Raw genomic sequence first — 23521 nt, 5'->3', positions numbered from 1 at the left:
TAGAAGTGAGAATCAAGAACTTAACGATACTTTAAATTATATTGTGTTGACGAATTTTTTTTATACAAAATAGGAATTCGCTAAATAAATCTAAGATAAAAAACTTTTAACGTTTTTTTGACTAAATACAAACAGGTGGTCCAGTGCAATAGAACTAATTCATGTTTCTTCATTATGAAACAGCGATTACTCTTGACTATGACTCTTTGATGATTTCTTATAAGAGCGAACAATGATAACGGTTTAGCTAAGTGTTAATCATCGAAAGTAACATGATATTACTTACCAGGGGTAACGCGTGGGTTTGGGGCAACTGCACCATCCTAAAAAGTACTATCTAAAACGTTTTGTTTTCTAAGTAACTTTTATGTAAAACTTCTATTTACATAAAAAATTTTTCAAAAATCGGGTGCACTTGCTGAAATATTCAGCGCACTTCAGAAAATATATCAATGCAAAATTTCCATAAGCATGTGTTTATAGATTTAGATTACCCTCTAATAGAACAAGTTTAAGTGTCATTTTACAAACTTGTAAATTATTTACATCTTTACAAATATATCTTTTTTATCAGATTACTAATAAGATTTACTCTGTGAGTTATTCTTTTAAGTTGCATTAAGAGTGAAATCTTATACTCATTAAAACTGACAACGTCTCAAACATTTACCTGTTACGATTCATTAATATGCACTAGTTATAACTAAAATCATAGTATTTCACAACTGTAAACATAAATAAAATCTTAAGTGTTAAACTATTTTATACCCATTGATAAGTCACCTCTTTACTACGGACACCCTAGATTCAGTAACGAACGTTACTAAAAGAGCGTATTTTGGTGCTAAAAATGATTTTAATACTAGTACGGTATGACTTATAGTGCTAATTGTCAGATGGTAAAAACATCTTATATATATGCTGGTAAAAGCAAAAATATTTCACCAATATAAAATTCATTTGGGTATGTAAAACTTATTAAATGTACAAAGAAACGCAGTTAATGAAGTTAATTTTACTAGTTGAAATAGTTTATTTTGGTTTTTCAAACACAGTTTTTTAAACCTTTAAGTACTCATATCAAGATTTAGAGACCTGAATTACTTTTAAAAATTAAAATTAACAAAAATTATGTTTATTTCAAGACAGCTAAGATTCTGTAAAACACTATATAAAATTTTGTTCATGGGTTTTTACAACCCATAGGAATTTTGTGTCTTAGTAAAAGCAAAATTTAAGTACTATTTAAATTATTAGTATTTGTTAAGTAGATTTTAGTTGATTTATTCGAATGAATCTGGTAATGTACTTTCGTTAAAAAATATAAGTTCTATTAAATAATTTTGTGTTACAGTTTTTAAAAAAGAATTATATTAGTCGATTGAAAGTTATATTATGAAAAGCCTACATTTAAGAATTTTTAGACACTTAATTAAAGACAAAAATCAAAGGTTTATAAACTATTTAAATATACTACACGCCGTTCAAGGTAATCGTAAGGTTAACTTTTATGTTTTTGCGACTTTAAACTTTACATTGTTAAATATCTTTAATATTTTTCAAAAACCTACCTTTGTTAGTTCACATAAAACGTAAAAATTGAAATATAAGAAACTTTTTGAAAACTTAAAGTCAATACATTTAAAAAAAGTTAATTTGAAATAAACTCATAACTTATGCTTCACAGAATCTTTAAAAACATATAAAATTAACAATAAAATAAATACAAAGTTTTAAAACTTATAAATATGCCTTAACTTAATAAAGAGTTTACAGACAAAATATATAAAAATACAAAAATACCTAGAGCTAAATTAAAGTTGAAACCTTAATTTTTGATAATAATTAATACCCATATAACAAGAAAAAATAAGTTATACAGATATCGTTGAAAAATTCAGTTAAAGTAAGAGAATAAAAAAACTACGGAAATAGAGCTAAAAAAATCAAAACAACCAAAAATATTATTTTATAAATATAAGTGTACAAATAGCTTAAAATTAGCAAACATAGTGCCAATATTCAAAGTTTAAAATCTTGAATTTGGAAAAAAAGTACAAAATGAAAAAAAAAATTAAAATATGAGCTAGGTGTCATTATGTCTTTCAGGTTTTCCCGAAATGGGCCATTTTAGAAACTTAGGAGAACATAATTTGCAAAAGGGCTCGGGTCATAGAGGGGCCATAATTTAAAGTGTACACTAAATATTCTGGAGTTTATGATGAAAAAAAAATCTTAGGCGTAGTTATGGGTAGTTTTAAAACTTACACTAGATATTTCAGGAAGATTTAAAATTTTCACTAGACCAGGGTTTTCCAAAGTGGGCCATTTTAGAAACTTAGGGGGGTCATAAACTACAAAAAGCCATATTTTGAAACTTACACTAGACATTCTAGAGTTGATGGTGAATAGCAAAAAAAAGTCGTAGGGTAGTTTGTTTAAAAATATTATTGAACAGAACCCTTTCTTTTGCTTTTTAAATTTATTTAAAGGGGGCATTATTAAATAGTTCAGGAAACTCTGATATATATTGATTTTGATTTTAAGTGTTGTTTTAGAAGTAAATATAAACTAAATAAGCAATAAACAAAATACTCTCAAACAAACTACTTCTTACCAAGATGTAATAGACAAGGATCTTAGCTTAACAGGGTACTAAATTTTGGACTGAAATGCTTAAAGTCCAGGGTTATCTTGAAAGATTCCAGGTTGATATGAGAAAAAATTTACTAAAAAAACAATTAATTAAAAACACAATAGATTGGTTGCACTTTGGGATATTATTTTTCTATGATTTAGGATTTTAGGAGTATACCGATAGTCTTTACTGAGTTTGTTGATTGGGTTCTAATGGCATTGATCTAGTTTAGATTATAGCAATTACTAATATATTTTTATCAAATTTTTAATAATAGTAAAATATTCAATTTAATAAGTTGATAATTCTTTATGTAAGTGTATTTACTAAGCTGTTGATATAACTGTTAAAAAATAGTTAAACCATTTACTAAAAATTGTTAAAATACAAATTTGAAAACATCTTAGCTTATCTTTGTTTATTTACTTATAAAGAAATTATAATAATAAACAGTTTAAGGGTCTTTCTTTAATGTATTTGTTTACTTTGTTTGTCTTGTGATAGTTTAATCCATAGTTATAAGTATATATTTACAATTAGGAATAGCTCATAGTTTAGAAAATATAAAAAACAATATTCCTTTTCCTAGAAGAACATAGTTCAGGGGTTAACAAACTGTGGCCTGCGATGTATTTTTTGGGTAGCTGTCAAATTTGCATGAGCGTACAAAATTGCACGAGGGGATAAAATTGCACGAAGATACTTTTGCTAAAAGACACTTTTGCACGAGGGGATAAAATTGCACAAAGATAAATCTGCACGAAGGGTCACTTTTGCATGAAGACACTTTTGCACCAGCAGACAATTTTGCATGGGTTGAATTTTTTTTTTTTTTACTATCACTGTTACCCCTAACCCTTACCCTCGGTCAGGAACTTCTTTTTTACTCTTTATTTTATTTATTAGTTTATATTTTATTATTCTCGTGCAAAATTGACCCTTGGTGCGAATTTCTCTTCGTGCAAAAATATCTTCGTGCAATTTTGTGCATTCATGCAGTTTTGTTCTGTTGCAATTTAGTACCCTCGTCCAATTTTGTAACTTCATGCAATGTTGTCTTCGTGCAATTTTGACCAGTTCCCGTATTTTTTAGCTGAAAAGATAATTTTTAAAAACTATAAGAAAATTCTAGAACAATAAAAAAGGTTTTCGAGGTAAAAACTTACAATTAGGATTTAAAACTTGATTACTAATAGTGCTTTGTAAATGCTTATTATCATGTTTTTTTGTTTGAAATAGTGTTTTTATATTAAATACTACTGACTTTCTAAATTACAAAAGCTCGCGAAAAACTTTTTCTAGGAAAATTGGCCTGCGACTTATAAAAAACTGCCTTTGTTTTTTTAGCTTAAGCTTTTACACATTAGATACACCACTTTACTTTATAGTTTATTATGTTAAGTTCAAGTACATTAAAGAAATGAAATATCAATCAACAAACTCAGTAAATACTGTCAGTAAACTACTAAAAAATAGGAAAATAGCATCCCAAGTGCAACCAATCTATACTTCATTTAGTTAACTCGTCTTTAAGTAAGTTACTTTTCAGATCAACCAGAAACCTATCTTTTTAGCAAAAAAATGTGTACTACTTAAATACACAATTTTACCTTTTCATGTTGAGTTTAAAACCATGTTCTATTTTGTTATTTTCTAAATACCATTTTTTATATATATATTTTTTTTTTAAAGCTATTATAATTAACTGAGTTCACATTAAAAACTGATGAATTTTCAAAAAGCGCCAGTTACACCTTATTATAAAACTCAACAAAGTCTTAACTAAATTGAAGTACTGAATTTCACTATTTATACTAGTCATAATGTAGTATAAAGTACTATCATATTCTACAATAGTTTTAACTATTTTGCGCTACATTTATTAGCATTTTTGGTATGAACATTTTGAGGTATGAAATAGTCTAGCTTAAATTGATGGGTATTCTAATAACAACTTTAGTATTCAGATATATTATCTCTGTTTCAAGTTAATAGTAAGTGAAATTTATAACATTATCTTGATTATTTTTACTGTTTACTCTTTTTTTTTTTTTTTTATTTGTTGTTTTTGTTTTCCAAATGTTCCGCAAAAGTCTTCAGAATTTATGCTTGAATTTCCGTTTGCCGTGAGGTAAGCTCCAAGTTCGCTAAAAACAATTTTTGATCAAAACACCGAGAACAATGGACAACAAGGTCCTACTTGACTTGGACATGGGGCTACTTTTTTATAAAATTTGTCATCTAGTCAGTTACTATCCGTGGTGTCTAATGGTCACGCAATGAATAGTACCTAGGGCATGTTTAGAATGGTTTAATGGAGCCTGTTAAAAAGGAATTCTTTACTACTCAACGAAAATTTTATATAACTAGAAATCTTATTCATTTTAGTAGATTCGCTTGTGATTTCCGAATAAATTTATTTGTGTATAAAAATAGCCAAATTCCATAGCAACATGTAAACATAATATAGATAAATCAAGGTAAGACCATTTTTGGGCTGTGCTGTGTGCAAAAATTTTGAAACAGCTAAAACAAGATTTTAATTAAACATTTTCACAACGTCATTAAAAATTAAAAATTTTGATAGCCTGTTTGTAAAAAAAATCTCGACTAGTTTGCAATCAAAAGACTAGTATTAATAAACAAATTAAAATGATGAACTAGCTGTTGCATATTTACTTTAAATGAATAATTCTTAATTACTTGTATAAATTAAACTAATATGAAGTAATCTTTTACTAACTTTTAATATTTAAAAACAAAATTAGGTTACATTTTATTTTATTTATTCATTGTTAAAGTTTACTAAAAACTAATCATGTTTTTTAACTCCTTGACTACGACTTCGATACAGTGAATTGTAAATACTTTCTTAAACTGGAACTTAACTTAAAAGATAAAACTTGTTAATAATTTAACTTAAATGTAATTAATTACTACTAACACTGAACAACCCAGTATATTTATTATTGTTTTATTTTAGACTTGAATAGTTAAATAAAAGATTATAAAACTAAATTATTTTAGTTTTCAAAGGTTTTCCAAAAGTTATTATAAAATAACTTTTAGTTATATTGTCTTACTTCTATTTTAATTGGGTAGGTGTTAAATGTGCACGATGCGACACTTTTTCTCGAAGGGTCAATTTTGCACGAAGACACTTTTGCACGACGCCACTTTTGCAAGAAGCCACTTTTGCACGGGTTGAATTTAATTTTATAAATTTTTACTATCAGTGTTATCCCTAATCCTAACCCTCGGTCAGTAACATTTTTTTCGTCTTTTTTGTTTTTTATTAGTTTTATATTTTTTGTTGTTTTTTATAAGTTAATTAATAACTTTTTTTTTCCTTTTTTTTAGTATTTAGTTTCTTTGTTACCTCTAACCCTCGGTCGGTAACTTTTTTTCTTCTTTTTTATTTTTTTAATTTTATATAATTTTTTTCAATCTCATGGAAAATTGACTCTTCGTGCAAAAATAACCTTTCGTGCAAAAGTATCTATGTGCAAAAGTGTCTTCGTGTAAAATGTCCTTTCGTGCAAAAGTTTCTTCGTGCATATTTGACCCGTTCCCATTTTAATTTGTTTTATGTTAGAGTATTGGCTAATAAGTTAATGTCTACCGAAACTCTCTTTTACCTTTTTTTTTTTAATAAATATTAACTTTATACTGATAAGCCTACGATTAAGTTTAAAATCGAAAAATGTAATTATGAATTAACGTAGACAATAGTATAACAATAAATTCATTTATACTACTTATATTTACTTTTTAATAAATAAGTTCTGTAACATTTTAGTATTCTATACACTTATTTCATTTTATAAAGCAGATTTTTCTAAAGTAGGCAGTTTTGCTCCCCTAGAGGTGATTTTAATTATCAGGGGCAATAACTAGTAAGGTACGAAAAGTTGCGCAGGTAACTAACTTGTCAAGTAATGAATTCTAATAAAAGGAGCGATTATATTTCAAATCTCAGCCAAAATGGCGATTATGCAAATGAGTTTTTGAAGTCCTATTCTAATGTGTTCTATTTAAAAAATAATTTGTCATTCAACAAGTAAGATATGTGTTTACCAGCTAAAAAGTCTAGAAAAAATGTATGAATAGTCCACTAACAATTAAGAAAGACAGTTTAAATGATTACTGTCAAAAACGTACGTTTAAAGTCTTCGTAACTAAACAATAGTTCCGACGTTAGAAACTGGTAATATTGTAAATTGACAGTTACAGGATGCTTCGAGTTTGACTGATATAAATAAAACCAACGACTAAATCTTAGTTCAGTCTCTTACAATTATCTTTGATAAATACAAATAATAGAAATGTCTTGGTTATATTGTATTATTAATAGTTTTTATAACTAAACTAAAAATTATTTTCTGATAAATTCTAAACAAATATTTTTCTAAAAAAGTTTTAAAATTATAATAAAAAACCTTAAAATAAAGACTTGATAAAAAAAGTTAAAAAGTTATTAATATAAACTTGTCTTTAAAAAGTTATTTAAGTACTCATTTTAAGAGGAAGCTAATCAATATAAATCTTACTAAAACACATTAGTTTTAAGCTAAAGGTTATTATTTAAAAGTAGTTTTTTATTTGTGGTTTAAAGTTTTGCTTGTCATCATAAATTAGTTATCCAGTCATAGAGATCTTGTAAAACTTTTAATTTCTTATCAAAAATTAAAGTTGTCAACCTAAACTCAAATGCTTTATCTCTAGAGCTAACCATAGACACTCTTCACACCAAGTAACACACAGCTATTATGTTTAAAATTAAAAGGCTTTAAACTTTTAGATTGTAATCAACTAAACTGATAAAGTTTTCAAAGCAAACTTTTAACAGTTTATATGGGATTTACTACTTCTTTTACAAATTTAAAAACTATCCGTACCACCCATAATTTAAGAGCTAGCTCTACTTTCTTTGTAAGAAGCTCAAGAGTTCGATTAACTGCTTTCTTTCCATCCTATCAATTAAATACTCAGTTTTACTAAAAATCTATTTTTAAGTAAACGACAACGTTTTTCAAGTGTTTGTCCATACAATGTACGATTTCTTCTTCAATAAAAAATTATTCAGTTATAACACAGTTTAAAGAATAAAAAGTGTAAACCGCATATTAACTAATACATAAAAGTATTTTTTACCTTTTATATTATATCGTGTTATCATTTCAAAAAACTTGTATATTAAATTTATATTTTAGCTTTTTATTTCAAAAACAAAACTAGTGATTTTAAATTTTAGCTAGTAGGGATTTTTATCAGACAAATACCCATCAAGCAAACTTTCTTACTGCTACCAATAAAACTGAATACATTAAATGTAGTAAAATTAAGATAATAAATAACAAGTTATGTTTATTGATATTTAAAATAAAACAACTATCGCACAAAAAAAATGGCTTTTTAATATAGATCCATAGAACAGTAAGGTTTTGTCATTTAATTAAAATAAAAACACTCTAATACTTTTATTGTAATGGGCGTAATGGCATTATAAAGTTTAGTTTTTCAAAAAGTATATTTAAATCATCATTAGCACTTACTTAATGCTAATTCTAAAAAAACTTTATGCCTTTAAACTAATTGAAACACAAAAAAATAATGATTGTTGAAAGTATATTTTAAATGATCACAAACTTAAATAAATTTAGATTTAACTTTTATTATTAGCAACAATCTCAAAACTAAATTACAAAACTGGTATTAAACAAAAATAAATAAAACACTACGAAATATAATTTAGTAAAAACTATTGTTTTTTAGTCTGTTTTTCGACAGCCTTTTTTATTGCAGCTGAAGCTTGAAACCTTGCTCTAAAAAATCCAAAAGGAATTTGTTTCGGCGAATTCGTCGTATGTTGAAATTTAATGGCCGATTTTTTATCTATAGTTATTTCAATATTACTAATTAGCTATTTATGGGTAACACTACTTGGTTTATTTAAATTTATATATATTTTTAACTTTAAAAAAACAATTCTTATTATTATTCACAATTTAAACTTACAGCTTTCATTTTGAAAAATGTAACTCGTATAATAAATCAACTGAAAGTATTAACGCTTAAAAAAATCTTATTTTTATTTACCAATAAAACAATATCTTGATATACAATAAGTTATTTTTTTAACAATCAAAACGTAGAAAAATGTTTTACAATAATATTTAAACATAAAATGCATTATATGATAATTACAAACCTATATTTTTATGTTGTTTTTTGATGGTTGTAATACTATTTTTACTAGGCAATAGCTTCGTTTCACTATTTTTTGTTAAAAAATGCTTTATCGAGCTCTTTTTATTTGAACTTGTAGACTGTTGATTGTTCATTCCTAATGCTTGCCGTAACTTTAAAATTAATAATTTGAGAAATATGTTAGATAGTTTTTTAATATGAAGTTTAATTTTTTATGGCTAAAAAAATAGTAAAATTTCTTGATAAACTAAAATTACAACTGTTATAAACTTTTTTTGAGTTTAGAACTTCATTTTTTCATGTTCTAAAAAAATTATCGGTGATAACATCTGGTAGTTTTAAAAATAGATAGACAAAAAAAACGACAATAAGTTTTTACAAATGCTTACACTTAACTTTATCTATTGTATTAAAAAATTTCAATTAAACTAATAAGTAACTTTAAAACAATAATGAAGACAACAGAAACTCATAAATTTTAAAATCTAAATACTCAAAAAAATCTAGTACTTAAAGTATAACAAACAAACTTCACATTGAATTGACAAGGGTAATGATTGAAAAACTTGCATGTCGATATTGTCTTGATTACTGTAATTATCTTGCCAAGTATGCTACAAAATTAGAGTTTTTAGCAAAACTTAACTGAAAAAATACAATATAAATGATTTTTTTAGTTAGTTAACTTACTTTAGTACTTTAGCTTTTAAAAATAAAAAAACTACTAATTGTGTGTATTTATGCTAATTAAACTGTTTTCAAAATCTCTTATATAAAATTTTGGTTTGTATGTAATAATTTTTTCAAATTAAAAGTTTGCAAACTTGAAACTCAAACAAACTATACCTGATTTTCTTCAGCTTTGTTTTCATAATTTTGTTCAGAACTAGAAGAATCAGATTTTTCTAAATCCTTTTTTTCTTCCATAAATTTTTCATTATCTAAAAGTATATAATATAAATTTAAAACAATACTTAACTTTTTTTTGAACTTGTAAAATTTAAGCATACTTTAACCGTCTAAATATAGACAGTAAGACAAGATGATTTTTAGATTGTGTTATATATATTTTTTAAAACATAACGCAGCCAGAAGTCTACAACTAACCTTCAAGAACTTTTTCATTATCCTGAGACTCAGGTAAAGTATTCTTATTTTTATTTTTTCTATCCATCATTAACAACTTCTCTATTTTACAAAGCTTTTTGGGTTTTGTTATTTTATTCGAAGTGTGTTTATTACCTGATATATCTTTAGTAGAAACAGGCTTGAGAAATTTACTTAGGGAATGTTCGTTTTCAAAATTTATTCTATTCTCTGTTTTAGTTATTTTCTCTTGTTTATATGCATTACCACTACGATCTGCATCAGATGTGGAATTATCTTCTAGTTGCGGATAAGTATGTTTTTTGATTTTTATTTCGCTTAAAAAATTAAACTTCGAAGTAAAGTTTTTGGAATCTTTTTCATTTTCGTACATTAAATTGTTTCCCCCGCACTGAAAATCAAAGTCATCTTGATATTTATCAATGTTTTCTTCTTTCAATCTTTTATTATTTTTATAAGAACTATCGATTGGTTCCGAAGAACGTTTTACTCCAAATTGTTCACTTTTAACAGCTGGTTTGCTCATACAATCACCTAAAAACGACAATAAAGTTGTTTTAATAAAAAAAAGATTTTTTTTAAGGAGAAGCTAAATAATAGATAGATTAAATCACATCGATCGATTTTACATAAATTTATAAAAATGCAAATGTTGCAACTTAACTTTGCAAATGATTTTTTTTTTGCTATACTAAGTTAAACATTTTTTATTACCATTAATAACGTAGTCTTGTGGTTGATTGTTTTTTTTACTACAGAGTTTTGATTGTGTTTTTGTTAACAATAGTCCTAGCTTTCCGTTTGTGCCTAAATAAAAAATTATAGAATATAAAACTTAAACATTTTAAGTAATTTTAAAACGTTAATTTGCTATTCAAAATACTTAAGTTGGAAACTAAATATAAGTTTGAAAAAATACGTCAGACATATTACATCTAATTGTAATTAAGTACAAATCTTCAATTAACACATTCGAGAGTTGCCAATTTTTAAATTGAATAAACGTATTTAAGTATCATTAAAATAGAGTTGCCAGAAAGCTAATGTTGCCACTACAACTGAATACTCAATAAACATTTTTTGTTTTAACACGTGTCATGCTCGAGTAATTGTGTGGCCATTTGCTGATTGAAATCTGGCAACTATGCTTTAAACTAGCCATAAAAAACCTAGGTTTTAACAGGGTTGCCACTCTTTGAGTCAAAAAATCTTCCCTGAGTGAACAGAAACTTCCCTGAGTAACTTTAAACTTCCCTTAGTTTCCCTGAGTTTTTTTTCAAATCGTTAAAAAGTTTCATTATTTATTAAAAAATTACAATGTTAATTTTAAGAATATTGAAGAACTAGCCGCAAGGCTAAAAAATTTCTAAATAAGCACTTAAAAATAAATAAAATTAACTTTTTTGAACAAAATATTGAAACTGGATTAACTAAATCTCATTCTAGATCTAGAAAAAAATTCCCTGATATTTTATAAAAAATCTTAAAATTTCCCTGAAATTTTTAGAAAAAACCCAAAAATCCCTGAGTTAAAAAAAAGAATCAAAATTCCCTGAGTTTCCCTGAATTCCCTGAGTGTGTGGCAACCCTGTTTTAAAGTAAAGTTATAAAATATTGCTTTTTGTAATACAGCAAATTATATACTATCATGAAAACTATACATTATAGGATTGGCAGTAAAACATAGTAGCGAATAAGTATGCATTTTAAATATTCAAAAAACTTTTAGCCACCAAGATACTTAGCCTTAATTAGCCTGAGTTTCCTAGGACTTTAAAATTAGTCTAAATTAACTTTAAGTAATAACCTTGACGTTTTCAAATTTTAAAACAAAAACTAATGTTTAACAACTTCATATATCATAATAAAATATGTATACCACTTTCTGTTGATTTGAAGTTTTTAGAAGACAATCCCATCATCGTTATTGCTGGAATCCTATAAATATATAGTATTTGAATATACGGTAATTAAATATAGTAATTATAAGTTAACTTATAACTTTTATTTCGCAATGCTAAATAAAAATTTTTTTTGAGAACTAGTATTTAGACGTTAAAAAATTAATAACAATGTTTATCAAATATCAAAACAATAACCTTTTTTTTCAATAAAAACTAGTTATAGCAAACACAAATACTTTAAAAATTCATTTAAAATATTATTAAATGAACTCACCATACGTCTTCTTTTTTATTTGAATTTTCATTAAGTTGCTCAATTACATGCAACGTATCTCTGGTTATCTTGTCAACATCATAAATGTCGAGAGGACAAACTCTCGATGAAGGGCGTTTTTTGGCACGCCCTACTGAACAAGTCAGTCCGAAAGCAATTCGCTTGTTCTGTTTTGCAAATTAAATATAAATTTTTAATGTATAGTTTTATTTTTTTAAATTAATGTAAAATTTGTACTATGTATTTTTTAGTTTACTAATAACAAAAGTACTAACTGCATTTTTTTCCTTCTCGAGCCTTTCGACTAGTTCGGTGGCAAGTTGCCGCATCCAATAGCTCACTTTAGTTCTTGTGTCCAGGCAGTTTGCACCTGTAAAGTTTTTGCTGCAACCAACGCTTTCCGCTAGATGGCGCTCTTTTACTTTTTCGTGGTCGATTCCACGGCACACTTCGTACAACCAATTGCTATTATAATTTTTTTTGAATATTTTTTATCAAATTAAAATTACTGAGATAGATTTTAATCATTCACTTAACTTACAAAAAATGTTTAAATGTTTAGTTGAAAGTTTTTAGGCTGAGACATTGAAATGTTTTTATTTATGATAATTTAATATTACAATAGTACATTTAAGTTAATGATTAATTCAACTTTAAAGTTTATTGTATATCCATTTTCTCCTGTTAATTAAAATGATTTTTGTTTTAAGTTTTTAAAGGCACTTTCTTAGTTTCTTAGAAGAAACTGAATGTTTTTATATAAAGTTAATTTATTTAATTTAATTTTACTATTAATTAAAGGGTCTCTTGAAAACAGGCATGTAGACATGAATATATTGGAATTTTTTTCGTTTTATACTTAAATAAAGTGTTAGGAAAAAAGTTAAAAATCAGAGACTAAATATTGAAATCTAATTAAACGTAAAACCAAAAAAACCATCAATTGTTCCTTAAATAAATTCAACTACTTAATTTCTGATTAGTTTTTTTTTATACAGCCAGCTTTTATTAATGAACAACTTGTGTCCAGTTACTATTTATCATTTAGAACGTGAAAAATATTTAAGAACAACTATTAAAGAAAACTTTATTTACAAATAAACTAAATTACACACCCAGTCTTCATTCCAAACTGACTGGTCAACGCACCATTAGAAACTTTGACAAGCTCTCCAATGTAAGTTATATTAAATGTTGTTTTCAGTTGGTTGCCTAACTTACCTCCTAAATTGCGTCTGTTTAAAATTTTTGTTCTTACTTAGAGCCATGTTATTTTGCATAGTTATTAATGTATCTAGGCAGGTTTGTTCTCAATATCAAGAACTTCATTTAAATTTTAAATAGTTTAAATACTTCAGCTTTGAAAATTTATCTTAATTAACTAGTTTTACTTGTCTTTAGAAACATAATAATGTAGTTAAATAATTAAGATAATGAAAAGCTTTAAAAATCATATATATGAAAAATATGTTGGGAGTGTAATGAACTGCTGCAACTACTTGAATCATTCATTGTTGAACGCTGAATATTAATAGAATATATAGAGCTTGCTGCAGTTATTTGCAGCTAGACAACAATGACCACATATGGAAGCAAACTCTTTAAGCACCCAAATAAGCCAATGAGAACAAGGGTTAATTACTGATGTAACACTTCATAAAAAACATAACAAATACATTTTGATGTGTTCAGTTAGTGTGTTGTGGTGTAGCTGTGTAAAAGACCTACTGAAGGAAATCTTATTTAGAACTTATTTGTGTATGTTGTTGTAAGTATTGTTTAAATTTAGAGTTAGTATTTAAATTGTATGTTAATTGCATTAAATTATTTGAGCTAGGTTTACATGTTTAAAAGTTTATTAAGCCTTTTATAGTTTATTGCTCACTAAAAGTTTTTGTTTAAATTCTAACTAACTGTTTCAAGTCTTTTGAAATAGATTTAAATAGTTACCAGTTCTTTAATTGTTTTACAATTTACTGCACTGAAACTTGGTTTATTATTAAGATGCACTTTTGCCAAGTGATTTAAAAAAGTTTTAATTGTAATTTGTATTTTTGAAGTATAGTGCTTGTATTGTTTTGTGGTTCTTTATATAACACATACTGTCTTGTCTTATTATATAAAGTAGTCTAGAATAGTTTGAAGTATTGATAGATAAAACTTACTGATAAATTATAAGTTAGCACAAAAGCATTTTATATTTATTATGTCCAACTTAAGTAATATAAATAGAAAGCTGTTTGCAGAGGGTCCTAAGCATAAGCGTGTTAGAAAGTCACCCCGTCTGCAGAAAAAGTATGAGCAAAAATTTCAGGTTGACAATCCTTCCCACAGACAGTCAACCAGACCCAACTGAGACTTTGGATATTGGCCCACCAATATCCATAGCTCACAGGAGATCTTTCAAAAACGTTAGTACTTAATCATGGAAGTATTTAAAAGTTTTCAATTTCACAGTTGTATAACTTATTTTTAAGATTAAAGAATTAGTATTATAACCTCACATCAAATACTTTATTTTTACATTGACCTTTAAAAAAGATTTAAATTAATACTGTAATATAATCTACTAAAAGTTCTGTTAAACAATTAAGTGTAGTTTTAATACTAAATACTTTAATTAAACAAATAATTCAAGTGTTAGTAAACCTACTTAATTTTTGTTTTTATAAAATAAAAGCAACGATAGTAGAGGTAGGTTCTAGATTTAAGTTCAGAGTAAAAATACTAAAAACAATGTGTAAACAAAGTTTAAAGATAAAATGAAACTTACTATATAAATTTTAATGTATGATAACTATCGTTTATAGAATTAAAACAAAATTATCAAAAAACATAAAATAAGATTTTCAAATGCACTTAGTATAAATACTATCAAATATTTAGGGTTAAACAAAACAACACTTACATTTTACCGACTTTAATTGTATTAAATAGGTTTGGAACACTTTGCATTGGCAATATTGTTTGCTTATTCGGTTTATTTATTCCACAAGCAAGCTTAGCTAGCATCTGTAATTATACGATTGTATTTAAAAAGAATATTTTCAGATGTAAATTTTATAAAAGCCTTGACTATACTAATATTTTTGAAACTCGCACAACTGTGATCACTATGTACAGCGTATAGATTTTTTTTTAGTTCACAGAAAACTCAGTTGTTAATAGTTTTGACATAAACTTTTTATGTTGGAAACACTAGAAACAGTATTAAATTAAATACTCAATTGACAAAGTTTACGACAGAAAGAGTCTTGAATCAATTTTACGTAGACAATAATTGTTTTGTGCACTGCACACTAATTACTCACATTGATAAGATAAATTGCATAAAAATATCAAATTTTATTTTAAATGATGTATATATTATGATAAAGTAACCAATGAATTGTTTGAAAACTTCTCTCTTTTAATGAGTGAAAAAAGTCGAGAGCGAAACTAACTCAATTAATTTCAAATACTACAACAACTAAAAAGTGACCTCCTATATAAAAAACTGATTGAGAAATAAATAGTAAGTAATAAATAGTTTTAAAGACAATAAATCCAAACAAATATTACAAAACTTAAATACCTACCTAACAAACTTTCAGGTCAACTGGTTAAAAGTAAAGGGGTTGGATAATATTTTTACAAGTTGATGTTGTTTGAAAATATTTACATTTTTTAGCAGCTGTTTTTTAAACGTTTTCAAAACTGAAATTAGTTTTTGAGAGATAAAGGTACAAAGTCAGAGAGTTCATCAGATTCCTTATGCAAAGACAAAGTTAATAATGCTAAAAAATACTATTTCAATAAAAAGTTTACAAACAATCGTTATCAAAATATGTCGGTCTAATTCTTGCTGAATAATAAGCAACCATAACATAGAAATTTTATGAATTATGAGTAAAATTATTAAAAAAAAAAAATTACTTATGATTTAAGTTATAAATTTTCTGATTTTGTTATTGATTACAATTCATAAAATTTTTGCTTATGATGCAAAGGACACTTCCTGAAAATTTGAAGTTAATAATTATTTAAAAAGAAAATACAGCTTTAGTAATTATTTCAAACTTTTAAGATAATAAAAAATGAAAAACTTCTTCTCTATTCGTTTGTATCTAATATTTTTTACTAAACAAACTATACCTCGAAAGTTAATTTTCACTTTATCTATAAGAGTATTTTATAGTAGTATATAAGTTGAGCTTTTAGAAAATTACCAATGTAAACTTTTGCATTAGTTCCCTCTTATGACCTTAAACTTCTGCATTAATTATCAGTTTCTATTTAAACGTTAACATTGTATATTTCAAAGTTAAGGTTTTAAATGGTATTAATGTTTTTATTTTTAACTTAACTTAGGCGCTTTTCTAATAAAAAAAATTCCACTAAAACAAGAATGGGTAACGTAAGCCAAGTAACATTTTATTAGCTTTAGAACAACTAAGAACAACTAAAGTAAAATTAATAAATTCAAACTTTTTTTTCATAAATATTTTGAAATGGACTCTTTAATTTGATTTTCAGTACACATTATTAAATAAGTAATTTATTAATTTTTTGCTTTTGTTTGTTAGAAATATAAAAGAGCTCAAAATAATATTCCTGATATATTCCTTAAATTATCATCAGGGAAAATACAATTAAAACGGAACTTATATAGTACAAAAATTGTATAAATTAATGAATTAAATAAACGCATTAAGTCTAACTAACAAAAAGTAATTCTATTTTACAAAAAATTGTTTTTATCAAATAATGCTATAGTATAATAAAGTTCATTATTGTTACAAATTCCTTTTTTATTTTGTTATATGACAAAATTAAGCGGCATATTTATGCTTTAACTATAGCAAATGAAGTTTTACTTTATTATGAGATACTCCGGCGCTACACCTGAATGTTGTTTCATTGTAAACTGCTTCCCTCATTTTCTCTACAATTTTAGCTGCGATGAGCAATCGCAAATGTGAAGAATCAGTTTCACTTCGGGATTCTTCCATGTAACCACTCAATCCTTCGAACCTCTCATCTGAAATTTTGGTTACTTAACACATTTATTTAGTAAAAGTAGTTTTTAATTTTTCTGTAAAACCTTTGAATTCTAGCATTAATAAAATATTTAGACTTTTAATAATGAAATTCATTCAGCAACAGCTTTTGTTTATAAACAGGGTTCGTGCGCAAAAATTTTTTTATTTAGCCTGACTGAGACCAATTTAGCCTGACATTTTTTCAAAGTAAGGAAAATCCCCTTTAGAAGTCATTTTAGGTATTGGGAGGTCTTGATTAGTACTTTATAGTCTCCGACTTCAATCAGCTTTATCTCAAAAATATTTTGAGCCTTAAAAATCTGCAAAAAGCAACTCGTAGCTTAGTTATAACTCAATAAAATAAGACTAAATTTTGAAAAAGGTGATTGATCCCCCCCTACGCCCTTAACATAACAAATTCAGTAATAAGTTTTAAAATAAGTGTTATATCTAATCTATTACTAGTGTAAAAAGTTTATATATATTACAAAACACAATTGTTCAATTTAATTAATCACTAAGTAAAAACACTATAACCAGAAGATTTATATTAAAACCACCTGCATTGTCGTGTTTTATTAAAATTCAAACAAACAGCTAAGTTGTTGAACTAAACTGTAATGTTTAAACTGTATTTGTTTAATGAATTTTCATAATTATGACGTATTTATATACTCAAAACAAAATAACGAAGATTCTTAAAAAACTTTAAAAATTCAACAAACGGAACAAAATTTTCAAACAAAATTATTTATTTTTACAAATACTGACTGATTTTGTCTTTAATAACTAAATCTTTATTTAGAATTATATTCTCATCTCAATTTGATCTTAAAAAGATTTCTCAACTTTTTTCAATCAAAAATGTTCAAGCATTTGAACTGAGAAAAACTGATATTCTCAAATTTTTAATAAAAACTGACTTAGCCTGACGTTTTTCAACTTTTTTAAAAAAACTGATTTAGCCTGACTTAGCCTGACGCGCACGAACCCTGTAGAAACTAGTAGTATTGCATCAGTAAACGTTAATCCTTTGGGGTTGTTTTACACTTTATTTTCTTACCTACTTTTTAAAATTAATAAGTTATTTGCTAAAATTATAACAATTTATATATTTTATTTCTTAGTAGTATACCTTACTTGTAAATAATACATGAGCCTAAGAGCTTTTGTTATTTGTACGTATGGCGAGTACCATAGTTGTGGTATAAGAGAATGACAATTTAATTTTAAAAGCAAGCTCTTCCGTTGATATGCCAACAGGCCTACATTTAGCGCAGAAAATATGTTTAAAACTAACTAATTAGATGCTTGTTGGAACTTAACCTGTATAAAATCAAATATAATACAATAAATTTATTATGAAGAAAATCAAGAGTAATTTAATTATAAAAACAAACACTTTTCAGTAATATTTTGTTAAGAGGCTAACACATCCAGTAGCTAGTGTTAATTACAAAGTATTACGAAAAAAAGCAGTTCTTTTTGTACAAATAATAAACAATGAGAAAATTTTGGTAATTTAAAATAAAAGCTTTTTGAATTAAAATATACTGATCTTTAAGACTGTTTAAAACTTTTTTTTTATGATTATTATGCCAAAAGTTAATATTAATAAATTACTAGGCAAAAACTATAAGATTGCCGATATTCAACCTAATTCATCTAAAACTAGTAAATGTATAAAAACTAGCCTGAGTTAGCCTGAACTCATTGATAAAATTTAAAAATAATAATATAACTTTAACTTATAAAAAATTATACTTAAAAAAATAGTTTCAAGAACTGAAAAATCTGAATTAAACAAAATTTTCAAGCACTTGAAAAAATATAAAGCTAAAGTACACTTACTGTACATAAAAGTATAATCATTTATGCAAACTTTACAGATAAGAAAATGTGTGCAAAAGTTATTTTTATAGATGCCGGTGTAAATGTCTATCATCGATGTTCTACCAACTGAAAAATCAACTAACGCTCTATCAATTGAAAACCAACTAAATAGCTTTAAAATAGTAAATCTTAAATAATAAAGTGAAGAAACTTGAACAAAGATTAAACACATACCATAATCACCAGCAGTTTCATTAGAATTTAGTGGATAACCAACAACATGAGTGTTTTGTAAATCTTCTGCTGTGGGAGGATTTTCTCCACTGAATTACATAATTAGCTTTAGCCATAAATTTTACATTTATTATTATTTTTTACTTTTAGAAGCTAGTTTGAAATGAAAACAAGTTTTTACACTTACAGGTTTATTTTAGCATCATTAAAACATAGTTCTACTATACAGTTATTTTTGTCATTATAATACTTAATACTTTTATAATTTTTATTTTTTTTACCCTTCTTCCTAATGCTAAATACTTTTATTTTTATTTAAATGAAAAAAAAAATCATTTTAACTTATTTTAGTAAATGTGCATAGCTTTAAAAAACAAAAATGTTTGTAACTTGCACACTGTATTAAGCATTTAAAAATAAAAACATGGTTACTGTGTTACTTTGTAGAAAAGATGTTAAAAATTTTGTATTACTTAGTTCAAGTTACGAACAAATATAATATAAAACACTCAAACTTATTCAAGGAAGACAAAATTTGATCAACAGTTTCAGTGAAATCAACATAAGCTTCATCAATGCTAGCTCTTTCAACAAGACCTCCAAATTTCAGTAGAACTTTTATTACTTCAGCAGATGCGTCTCTGTACCTAAAAGTCATTTTATTATTGACATTTTACCGATTTCATTATTACTAAGTTTTTCTACAGCTTTGTTTAAAACAATAACTATTTAATTTTACAAAAACTAGATTATAGTAAACGTTATATTTAAGTTCTATCATTAAAGTTTATATAAATTTATAAGGTTTAACAATTTTTTTAAAACTACAATTAAAATAAAAGTTCATATGTAAGGTAAAACAAGGAGTATAATAAAACACTTAATTTTTTTTTGCATACTTTAATTCTAATAAATATTGTTAATTTTTGAAGCAACAAACTTAAATGAATTCTTAGGTTAAAGTTTTAGAAAATGTTACGAATCAAAGGCAAGTTTTAAACTATTTCAACTTACTTTTAATCACCATCTTTAAGATAACATGAAGTAAAACTAGTAATTATAGATAAAAACACTCTATATATTATAATATTGTTTAATTAACTTGCAACAAACTAATATACTAAGAACAAAGTTTACAAATAAAACTATAAGTGTATGTGTTAGTATGAACATTTTTATATTACCATATTTATAGTACAATATAAACACTTTTTCGATATATTTACTTGGTAAGTATGAGCCGCATTTCAGTGTATTTATTTTATTAACTAACTTGTGAACAACTTAGTGACTTTGATTTCTTTTATCTATAAAATTACTTTAAACATTGTTAAGCACTTATAAGTGTCTGAAAACTAAAATAAAACTCAAAACAATCAGATAAACTAAAATAAAAATAAGGTGCACCTCCTCTATGATCTTAATTAAAAATTAAGAAATATAAGTTATCAGTAAAGTTGCACATTTTAAAATTGTACACAAAATACAGTATAATAAAATTATCATTTTTAAGTCTTAAGATAAAACAATTGACATTCTAAATTGACTGTTAATTGAGAAAACCCGGTTTGTAAAATTGTTCATGTAGAAAAGTATATAGTGATAAAATACTATAAAAATTTGAAAAAACCACTACTTACATATTGCTGTCCGCAACATCATAGTTAAAAACTTGTAATTTAGAAGTTGTTGTTATTGTTAGTTAATAAAAAAGGCTGATGAAGAATATTTTTAATGTAGAAAAAAGTGGTAAGACTTAAGTTTAAACCAAGTTTAGTAAACAAACCATAAAATTTATAAAATATATAGTTTGATAGCATTTTATTAGGTTCATTAAAGTAGAACAAAAACCAGTAACAAAACAAATTAGTTCTAAAAATTTTAAGTAAACAAATAATTTTACCTTTGATAAATTTGTTTTAGAAAAAAAAATAAAACAAATGCATTATGAAAATTAAAACTATTCTGTTTAACTATTTGAATAATGTGTATAAATATTATTTAAATTGTGAACAAAATTGTAAACCAAAGGAGAATATATACTGTACAAGTAAAATAAATCTTTTAAAATTATATGATATTAAATCAATCAATTTTAGTTAATTAAATACACCAACAGTTGTTATATTTATTTAATTTAATCTAGCCAATAGACATATAAAATGGAAAACTATTTTAAACCTAAAGATTTATTGTTATATTGCACAAGTCTGTTTTCTGTGGTTATAAGTTTATGTGAACAACAAACATTATTTATATTAAAACTTTTTAAGACTTGTTTACAATAATTTAAAATAAACTTTATACCTAGTAAGATCAGCTTTTCCATTGGCAGTTGGAACTCTGCACAAAGTTATTTCTGGACACACTTTTTTTGCATCATCTCCTCTCATTTGGCGTGTAACTCCCATACTTCTAGCCTCATAACCAACAGCAATTATTCTAAAATAATATTATCTAATAAGATTAAGCATATTTAAAACTAAACTTAAAAAACTTGAAATACACATTAAAAACTTACAAATTGATATGATAGTTTTAATAATTTGATCAATACTTATCATAACAAAATCATCATATCAATAAAAACAACAAGTAAATTTTTGAAGAAACACTTTGATTATGTATCAAGTCGTAAGAGTTTTGTAATAACAAATATCATAAATCGAAAATTTCAATATTAGTCATATAGTTTGAGGTAGTGTTGTACCAGTTAGTAGCAAAATAGTGCTAATTTTGTAATTGATCTGGCCATAATTTGTCAAAATCAAGATCTAACCAAAACTTTATTATAAAAAAACATTTGTATTCGGTTTAGGCTGGTTCTAGACTTAATAAATGGTCCTATCTGGTTCCGATTGGGTGAAGTTTAGGTCAAAGTTCCAGATCTGACAAAGCTAACTATGCGGCAAAGCTTTGTCAGATCTGGAACTTTGACCTAAATTCATGTTCAATCAGAACCACATAGGACCATTTTATCAAGTCTAGATCGAGCATAAACCAAGTAGTTCTTTTTTTTAATGAAATTTTGGTTAGATTCATATCTTGGCAAGATATGGCCAGATCTACTATCCATTAACATTACTATCCAGTAGAACACTATTTAAATAACTTTTTTATTCTTAGATATTGTTTTTAACATATAAAAATAACCCTCCACCCTTCCAAGCATTGTATTGTACAACAGCACATGGTTTTCCTTTGATTTGAGGATTCCTTCGCTGTTCAACTTGCACATAGAAGCAGTCCATGTCTATAAGTACTACAACCCTCTTTTCATTGAGCATTTTTGTTTTATTCAAAAAAAGCTTAAAATATAATTAAAACAATAAGTATTTTTCGATTCACTTTAATATATACATAAACTAATAACTTATAATAAATATTTAAAAAAATAATGTTGTTTACAAATACTTTCAGGGTTGCTACTCTTTGGGGCAGAAGAGCCAGCCTGAGTGACCCAAACTAGTCTGAGGTACATCAAGCTAGTCTGAGTTTATAAAATAACTAAAAAAAGTATTAATAAGCTTTAACTAATAATATGAACTTATTAATAACAAACTTCAAAGTGCTTTCTTTATCCAACTGAGTTACATTTTGCTGTCTTTAATAATCACCCCAGTTTTTAGAAGCTGTTAGTTGTTCCCAAAAGTAATTGTGTTGCCACAGAAAAATGTGCATTGATTGAATAAAGAAAGTACTCTTCGAACTGTTGTTAGTAATGTATATTCCAACAAACTCTTTGGTATCTTTATTAGCAAGTAGTTTATGAACATTTAAACTAAATAAATAAAATTTATAAGACTTAATAAAAACACAACTTAAAAATAAACCAAAAATCACTTGGCTGAGATTTAGGAAAAATATCTTAACTATCCTGAGCTTTAAAAAAAGTCAAATTTTTCTTTTCTATATTATTTTTGACTCTAATTTCTATTTGTTTTAATTTTATTTGAAAGCTGTTAACTAATCAATTAATTTTACATGTTCAAACACATCAGAGTTAGGTGTTGAAATAAAACTACAATAAAGATTTTGATTAGCTGAAAAATTTTACAGGATAATATTGTTTTATTTCAAATATTTAGCTAAAAATACATTCAATCATAAAAATATTTATTAATTTTTTACATAAAAATAGGTTGATTTTGCTAATGAATTTTGAAACCATGATATACAGGGTTACTACTAGATTTTCATAGAGATAGTAAAAATAATGTGTTATTTTCTGAAGTCAATAAGAAAAATTGTAATATTCAATGACTAGAAGGCGTTCTTAGACACTGATATTTCTTTATAA

General features: G+C 25.6%; 1 protein-coding gene across 1 annotated transcript; it reads right to left on the bottom strand.

Annotated features, from left to right (window-relative positions):
- Positions 1-8159: 8159 nt before the first annotated feature.
- On the bottom strand, positions 8160-22494 carry LOC145843976 (DNA polymerase eta-like). Its single transcript, XM_082951277.1, has 16 exons — positions 22375-22494; positions 21529-21663; positions 19737-19868; positions 19222-19310; positions 16990-17153; positions 15042-15145; positions 13249-13368; positions 12409-12598; positions 12134-12300; positions 11835-11893; positions 10670-10762; positions 9956-10489; positions 9695-9789; positions 9379-9462; positions 8850-9000; positions 8160-8533 (listed from the first exon to the last, which is right to left on the bottom strand). Exons 1-16 carry the CDS (start codon positions 22470-22472, stop codon positions 8400-8402), a joined length of 2349 nt encoding a protein of 782 aa, XP_082807403.1. The 5' UTR covers positions 22473-22494; the 3' UTR covers positions 8160-8399.
- Between the last annotated feature and the right edge of the window lie 1027 nt (positions 22495-23521).

The sequence above is a fragment of the Thalia democratica genome, chromosome 9 (assembly GCF_965202585.1).
Source record: "Thalia democratica chromosome 9, ktThaDemo2.hap1.1, whole genome shotgun sequence".
Taxonomy (NCBI): Eukaryota; Metazoa; Chordata; class Thaliacea; order Salpida; family Salpidae; genus Thalia; species Thalia democratica.
The sequence above is the reverse complement of the archived record's forward strand: the minus strand, read 5'-3'. Positions and strand labels throughout refer to the sequence as shown.

Excerpts from the sequence above, each read along its gene's own strand:
- LOC145843976 (XM_082951277.1), bottom strand. The coding sequence starts at position 22,472 with ATGGACTGCTTCTATGTGCAAGTTGAACAGCGAAGGAATCCTCAAATC. Across the intron at positions 11,894-12,133 it reads AATAAAAAAGAAGACGTATG|GATTCCAGCAATAACGATGA; the intron begins GTGAGTTCATTT and ends ATATATTTATAG. Across the intron at positions 10,490-10,669 it reads ACAAGACTACGTTATTAATG|GTGATTGTATGAGCAAACCA; the intron begins GTAATAAAAAAT and ends TGTCGTTTTTAG.